General features: G+C 42.6%; 1 protein-coding gene across 3 annotated transcripts in view; it reads left to right on the top strand.

The window, feature by feature from the left end:
• Positions 1-673: 673 nt before the first annotated feature.
• Positions 674-8,555, top strand: part of LOC100745411 (CLIP-associating protein 1-A) — a 27,560-nt gene continuing 19,678 nt past the window's right edge. For 2 of the 3 annotated variants that reach the window (XM_012384157.3, XM_024366797.2), the window contains exon 1: positions 1,132-1,320. In XM_012384157.3, coding sequence (XP_012239580.1) covers positions 1,132-1,320 — 189 coding nt within the window. Of the gene's footprint in view, positions 1,321-8,555 lie in introns of all 3 variants that reach the window. The other variant, XM_024366798.2, reaches the window with a different exon arrangement.

Raw genomic sequence — 8,555 nt, 5'->3', positions numbered from 1 at the left:
AGGGATGACATTGCATATAATGCGTGCGCATACTATTAGAATGAACTGTAAATATATAATATTGTATATGTGATTGTAACTATGTATATATCAACATCTTCATTAAAATGCGGTTGCAGAAATACATAGCTAAATGTTAATACAAACGTACTATGTCCTTCATATACATTGTATATACATATGATGTTGTTGATCGCTCCATCTTTAACGTTTGTATCGTTGGTTTCTTTAACAATTAATTAATAACGATTAAGATTCAAATTGTCGTATATAACTCTGAACTATTCGAATATTTAGATAGACAAAGTTAAATATATAAATATACAAATATTTGGAAATTCAAAGTTAAACGAAAGATCTGGAAAAATGGTAATGGTTACGCGGGAATAGAGATTTTAGGGAGAAGCCGGTTGGAAAATTGCGGTACTCGCGAAAGGAAATGTCAAATGATAAACAGAGAGTAAACGTTCCGCATAACTTGTGTAAACAGACTTTGGAAAACTTGCGGGTTATCTAGTCGATTGATAATCGATAACAATTAAAAGATACTTACAGTTGCTCGGAACGTTGATAACGGGAAAATATTTGAAAAATATTTGAAACGGCCAACTAGTGTTAGTTACAGCGGCATCCGCTCGAACTAACTGGCGTCGGTATCGTTCAAGAGGGAGAGAGACAGTCGGCACTAAGGAATGAAAATGGCGTCGCGTGTACGGTGCCGATGATTTTCGTTACGTTACATTATCTTTTGTGCATAATACAAGCGAAACGTGAGCGATGTTTCTTATTTAAAGGTGGAAAGTTTCGCGGAATCCTGTATGAGATATCGTTTAATAACATCACTGGCGTAGCGTCATAATTTCGGTGTAACTCGCGCGACGACGATCGTGTGTGTGAGAGAATCAGGGAAAAAGTACTGTTTTGCGTATGGCTTTTAAATCGCACGGACAGTTCCGCCTCGCCGATATACGTGTTCTCGGTGGCGAACGTCGTTGACATGACGAAAGACGCGTGTTTCGTTCTCGTGCATCATGAAACCACGATGAGCTATGTGCTTTGACGTACACGAGTGAAATCTAGTTTCGTTCAAAGACTCGCAAAGGTGTGGAGACGTCGTGCGTGTTGGCCACCATGGCGGTGAATCCGCGTGATATGGACGGTTTTATGCCGCTCCTGTCAACGACTGACATCAAGAAAAAGTTAAACGTTGGTAGTTTGCTGTTGAATTACTTGGGAGATGCGACCAAGAGCATCGAGTGTCAAGACATCGGACAGTTTATCGACAACATCATACCATGGTTGAGCAACGGCAACCCCAAGGTAACGAGTCTTTCCTTACGCATTGTAATTATTAAAGCATAAGGTTATTAAAAGTTAGTACATAGGTACGTAACTTTAACGATGTTCGAGTTTGGTGTTGAGCGGCGATAATTAATAAAAGAGTATATGGTATTCTTTCATAGTTTATTAATTTGAAATAGAAAGCGTGCGAAGTAGCGTATAATCACGTACACGAGGTTTGTTGTCAAGTAATACGTTTTCATGTTGCCAAGCTCTTGTATTATTATTTTTAGCGTTGACAATGAACGTCTATCGTTTGTTATGTAAACAAGACCACGCAACAGAGATCTGGCAGTTTTTTACCATTTACATATCAATAGAGTAATTCATACTAATACGCCTAATGGACATTTCTAGCCTACGTAACCTTTGTATTTGTATGCAACGGAATAGGATAAATACGATTAAAAAAAGTTCTTAATGAAAAGAAGAAGCGACTTGGAAGCGCTTAGGTGGAAAGTACAGCGGGGTGTGCCGAGTGACAAAACCGCCGGGACTGTATAGAGCGTAGACGATGTACGTACGGGCAGAGTTGCTCATTTATGGAATTTACAATGTCTAACTATCGGTCAGAATGTGAGAACGTTAATTGCTAAGCAGCCTCCTATCGGTCCATAGAGTTCGCATAATCGTCATCGTGCGTGAGAAGTAAATTGCAATTAGCAGGAACGATAGTCGTCCATATTTCGAATTTTCTCTCAGACCAAAGACATATTTGTGTACATTTTATTTTGGTCGACCTACATATATGTTCTGCCTGCACACGAAACTTTCTACGCTCGACACTCGGGAATGGACGATACTACTGGCGACAGCAACGTGATTGATTTATAAATGAAATTCGAAGAATTGCGACAAAATAAAGACGAAAGGAAAGCACTTTTCGCGGTTCTTACATGTAGAAGATAAAGGAGGGCGGCTGTTGCACGAAGCTTGCTTTAGACAAGGATCCTACGAAAGATTTGATTCGGCGCGGCCTTTCGGTCGCTTAACCTTCCGCCGGGAGATGGAACAGCTTGATTTGCATGCGTTATCAATGTCAATTTTGGTCCTCGATGTTTCCAATAAATTCCTTCCACTTGTTAAAACTTGTGCTCCATTCGTTCGGGGAGTATACGTACATACTATTGTCTATACTTAGTTAAAATATTCCACTATATATATGATTGCGAAGCCGAGGGAAACCAAAGTCTCGTTTCTTTTTGTTCGATGAAAGATATTTAGTCATTGCTTGGTAACAGCCTGTATAATATAACGTGATATAATATAATATAATGTTGGTATAACACAAGACAGAACGTATGCTACGTATTACTTGAGAGGGAAAAACAACGGAGACGTTTAAATATTTTAATTTCAGTACATCTTGACAAAGGAAAGAAAATGGAAAAATGGAAAGAAGGCTTCGCTTTACTTGTTACTATTTTATGGAGCAATTTTGGCAAAGCCACCGTTTCACTGTACAGTCCAGATACGCTGACAATTACGCCGAGTATTAATTTCGAATGTTTTTAATGGCGAGAGCGAGTAACGATCAAAGTGTTCTGTAAGTACAGGTAGTACTTGGACAAAAGTAAACGAATTATCAAATTTTCATTTTCTCGCTACAACGATAGACGTTACTTTCGACCTGATTCTAACCAAGTTTGAAAAAAAATATAAATTGCAATTCATGCGAGATATAATTTCGTTCTAGCATCGAGCGAGCTTTCTTGCTTGAAACGTTTCTTGGTGAAACGTAAGTAAGATTAAAATATAGCAGAGTCAACAGGAATACAGATATATGAAAACGGACGTCGATGGACGAGGCATAACAAACGTACCGTAATAAGGATAATTATGCCTGTAAGCTTGATTCGTCATCTCCGGAATTATCGATTATTATTTTGCATCCAAAATACCTGGATTTCCATCTAATCTCGCATTAATCTTTGGTGCGGTCGATAACATTGACAAGATATATCATTTTAGTTATTCGTGTTTGGATATTGTAACCAGTTATTGTCAATTACGCTCAATAAACGTTTTGATCGCGAGGTTTCAACGAAAACGATGATTTACGACGAAATTGGTTTCTCGTCGAGATACTACAAAACTCGGGCTGGTTCTACGCCAAGAACGTATAAGGGAAAAACTTTCACGCCATGTACGTACGGAGTGTGTCACGGAGTATGTCGCCGAACGATCGGCGTTTAGTCGAAGCTATTGGATTCACAATCGATGAACGTTCGTTGGTAATAGACGAAGAAACGCCGAATCCGAAGATGTGCAAAGGGACGAACAGGAAAATACGCGACGAATCGGCACGATGTTAAGGCGATCGAAGCGATGGAAACCCGTAGAGTCGTAGGCAGTTTCGTCGAAACTACTTGTACGCAAGTACTACTCGTCGAATATCTGTCTAATCATCTTTGTCGTCCCGCAGTCAAGACGCGATACAACGGACACGTACTACCATCCACGAGTATTTGGCTACCTGGTGCGATTCGATCTAAACGTCGACGTTTTCGTTACAGTTTCAAAGTTGTAGTTGAAGTCAATCGCCTAACTTTAGTTATTAGATTGCTCTGCTTTAAGTTTTTAATTTAAATCTCTCTGCTCTGCTAAATTTAAGCTGAAACAAGGAACGTGGCTACAAACACATATTTCCATCGCTCTAACGTCTCAACATTGAACCTTAAATTTACTTGATTCGGATCTCTTCCCACGACCGGTTTTCATCCACTTTCATTCTTACTGTTCCTCTATCTCTATTAATTAATATCAACTAGCAACTATCGTCTTTATCGATATTTATCAGCTGTATATTTCGACCACCTATATTTTATATCTTACATTTTACGTTTTAAATTTTACATTTTACATTTTACATTTTACATTTTACATTTTACATTTTACATTTTACATTTTACATTTTACAGTTTATATAGGTACACATGTACTTGCAACAATTTCCGAATATCCAAACACCTACAGACGCAACTATATATTATTACGTATACTATATTTGAAACATCTCTACTTATGCCGAGTATGAAAGAGCATGAAAGAGCATGAAAGAGCATGAAAGAGGATGAAAGAGCACGAAAGAGCATGAAAGAACGTGACCAATGAATAGGAGCGACACGAAGAGAAGTTACGTATGAAGCAATTAGCCGCAGGAATTTTTGTTTCGCATGTTACACGAGTATTCTTTCTCGTTAACAGGCACTCGAGGGAAAGTTGCAAAGTCAAATTCCTCGATTCTTTCCTAGCATTTCCGGACGAGTTTCTACGAATGGATTTATCTCGTGGGAAGATCAAGAGGGAAACGGACGGCTCTACTCTAGAACGGTTCTTCTTACAAACAAACAAACGAACGAACGAACGAACAAACTTATAAGCGTTGCGTTGGTCAAAAGTTGACTCCCCGAGTTTGTCGATGGAAATCGGCGCGGAACGACGTCAGCATACTACAGTCTGCGACGCGAACATTGAAAAATTGACACTAGCCAAATTTCACCAGGTCGATAGGCTTACGTCATTCTGCTCCGAGACTGGATGCAAGGAACGGAGAAAAGCTCTGCTCCTCGCAGTGATAAACGACGTGCGATCGTCCAAGCCGTTGTTTGCGATTCAAATTCAGCTTCCTTTTTAATGATCCGTCGAACCATCGATCCCCGGTACACTGTACATTGTACAGCACTGTACGCGCGATACGTTTCTCTGCGTGTAATGTACGAATGAGCAAGTATGCTTGGTAAAACGTGTTTGGCCAAACATGCATATTTAGAAATATAGTTGCTCGTTCGTTTCTATATTTAGACTAGCTTTTTATCGTTTTACGCGTTGTTACCGCGTTGTTTCTCGCAAGTCTTTCTCCTAGCTGGCCTATACACAGAAGGAAACTCTCGAGTCAACCTTGGTAGATGTACCATGGTCCGAACGTTGTAGAGATACGAGATACGAGATACGGAAATTTTGCCAACTTGACGCATCGTCCAGCGAATCTTTACTTTACTTTACGAGCTCGATATCGATATGGAAAAAAAATAGCAGTCAAAGTGGATAAAAGTAGAAGAAAAGGCATTAGCCGGTCGTGTATCGTTATCCAGCGCCACTTGTTGCCGAGTGCACGTCGTTGGTGCGAGAATATCAAGCGAACGTGCGAAAGAGCGGTTGAAACGGTTGAAAGTAATTGCTACGAAAGAGGTAATAAGGTTAGGCGAGGGGTCGTTCCCAACTTTGGATTCCGCGATAGAAAACGTATCGATTCAGAACGCTATCGGAACGCCAGCAAGTCCGTTATTTCGTGGGTAAGAGGTAATCGAGGAACGGATGACAAGAGAGCGTTTCAGTATTTGTCGCGAGATCTCTCGAGTCGCGTCCCCACAGAGAATAGGATACGCGTCGATCGAAAAGAATCCCTTTACGTCCTTTTTAAGGAAGATGGCGCGACGAATAATCACCGAAGCCACACGATTGTCGTAATTTTCGCGGCAAGCCCTGTAAAGTCACCGAGTGGCATAAAAACGAGAGAAGCAAGAAAAATCGTGCCATCCGATAGTTTCACGCGCTGTCTGCGAACGTTGTCGCGAACAAAGGAAACCAGGTGCTCTTGTACGTTGTGGCGATTGAGAATCACGACGAGTCTTGTTATGGAAGATCTTACGATTAGCCGTGCCATTTTTACGAGACAACGGTGCACCGTATATCGATGTCAAGGACACGGGACAACGCGAACCGCGGCCCATAGTTTGTCGGCCCTCCGTCGTCGTCCCTCTTCCTCTTCTCGTTACCGTTCCGTTCCTCTGCCGCGAACGTTTCCTTTTTTGAATTTAAACAAGCATGACATCAGCCTCGCCTGATCGCGGTGATCTCGGTACTTTTTACACTTGTCGCGTTAGTCCGCGTTACTTTGTGCAACTCGCGTAACTACAGTCTGCCACGTCTGATCGCTCTCGATAACTGGTGCAAAAGGTCGCCGTAAAAACGACAGACATCTCGATAGACGTCGGTTGGAATTCAAAGCGGCAAAGCTCGGGTTACCCTTCGTGCCGGCTGTTATTCCATAAATTATTAATAGCCGCTGAACGACAATTACGCGACTAACTGGATGCACCGGTTCCCCGCCACGAAACACGGACACGCGTGGTCTCCACGACGGTGGATCGTCGCGCATCGATACGCCGATACAATTTTCTAGTATATCGTCGTGATTTACGATAAAGCGATTTTATAAGGAAACGGCGTTACGATTTCAAATACAGCCGATAGATTAACGTTTAAATTAAATGCAAATTTTGCGAAAGCCAAAGTTCTTTCCACGAAGAAGTTGTGCAACCGATGGTTGTGGTACGATCGTGTCAATAAGATAAAATTGGCTCGCTTCGATATTAAAATATGTGAAACTACTTTTTCAGAGAGCCAATAGATGGGTTGGAGGATGCGTGTCACCGTGATTCATACCTATATACGTATATACCGTGCGGACTCGTAATAACTGGAAATCGTGTACCGGTATTTGCGAAGTCCACGCTTACTTCTCGTAATTCACGCAATTCACCCAATCGACACAATCGACGCAGTAGGCTTTATCTCGTTTTGGTCATAATCGAACGTTATTAAATCAACGTCTTCTTATACCGTTAGACAAATCCTCGGATCAACCGAAGAAGAATTTGTCCGAACAACACGGTCTGGTCGTAATCGCTCGTTCTACTTGTTACGTCAGCTCCTCCTCCTTCCTCCTCCTCCTCCTCCCCCCCCCCGACCTTCTCTCTCTCCCTCTCCTGTTACTTTAGGCGAATACGTGACACGAGATCCACGTTGTACGATTAATAATAATTGCGTTCGTTTTACGAAGCACGGTGTCAGCCGAAGCGATTGTAAGAACGAGCGGTTGGTAGGAAACGAGCGACAACGAAACCGCGAAATCATCGTCCAGCTGATCGTAAGGGGCATGCATGTTCGCTTCGATTCGTCGTCCAGTAAGGGACTATTTGTACTCGATAGATCTTCTGCTTGATTCTATTTAATAGCTTGGTCTGTTTGTCGCTCGTAACGCGATTGCTTCGCGACAAAAGCACGAACGAGCATTTCGCCGTGAACGGCGCTTTTGCGAGCGAAAGAAGAAGAAGGAGTAACCACCTCCCACGTGGTCTTGCCAGTTTTAACGGGCCCTGCTCCCCCTCCAACTTTGACGACTAAGGCCAGGCGGACAACTCGCTCACACACGCGCGCGTTGTCCATCTTTCGTTGTTTATCCTTCGTGATCTACTCGATAGGCGAGCGAAGAGACGATAGTTGGACAGCTGTATAGTCCTTTCTTCTCCTCGAGATGCCAGATTTTGGAGATCAAGTTCGATCGTAACGTACGCTCGCAGCACGTAGCTAGGTGGTCGATAAATTTCAGCGTTCTGTTTAAAAAAATATTTCATCGCAGGGACACACTGTGTTCGATGCTATTTGTTAAAAGTAGTAGACCGCAAAGTAGTTGCGGTCTGAGAGCGCAACCAGGAGAATAAAGCACCGTCGAAATTTTGATCGCCACCGGTCTGTTTCTTGAAAATATCTCGCCGACCATCTATCGGTAATTAACTCCGCGTCTTATCGATCGGTCTCGCGTTCTCTTTGCTAAAACTTACCCCGTTATCGCTCTGATCGGCTTTCTTTCCTACGATCGCTTTCGGAAAATGCTACGTAAAATATAACGATAATGCCTGTACTCTGTATACGCGATATTGCTATAATAATAATAATAATAATTGCTATTGCAATAGCGCGATTAAGCACGTTGAAGCTGGCGCGTTCAGCCCAGGCTGTTAACGATTAAACCGTGTGCTAATTATACAAAAGTTAAGACAGAAAGAGAAACGAAAAGCCCTCGGTGGCGAGCAATGATGTCACAGCCAGACGACAGCCCTGAGAGAACGTTTACCCCGCGACTCTAAAATAGGTTTTGTACGTCTATGTATAGCGGTTCGTTAAACGTATTTAAACTGTCGCCGAGTAATGGACGCTTTCGCAGACAGTGACATTGGATCGGCCGTGTGCACTTGAGACATCGGGTTCGACCCGACGAGAGTATTGCCAATGCCGATCGCCGATTCGGATCGAACGAACTTCGCCGTGGCCGTCGCTGCTGCTCTGCCTGCTACGTCGTCCACCGAGCGATATTCGTTTAGCCGTACCTCTCGTCGTCGTCGTCGTCGTCGTCGTCGTCGTCGTCGTCG

This window comes from Bombus impatiens, unplaced genomic scaffold (genome assembly GCF_000188095.3).
Source record: "Bombus impatiens unplaced genomic scaffold, BIMP_2.2 scf_0237, whole genome shotgun sequence".
NCBI classification, from domain to species: Eukaryota; Metazoa; Arthropoda; class Insecta; order Hymenoptera; family Apidae; genus Bombus; species Bombus impatiens.
This window is presented reverse-complemented; position numbering and strand designations above follow the sequence as displayed.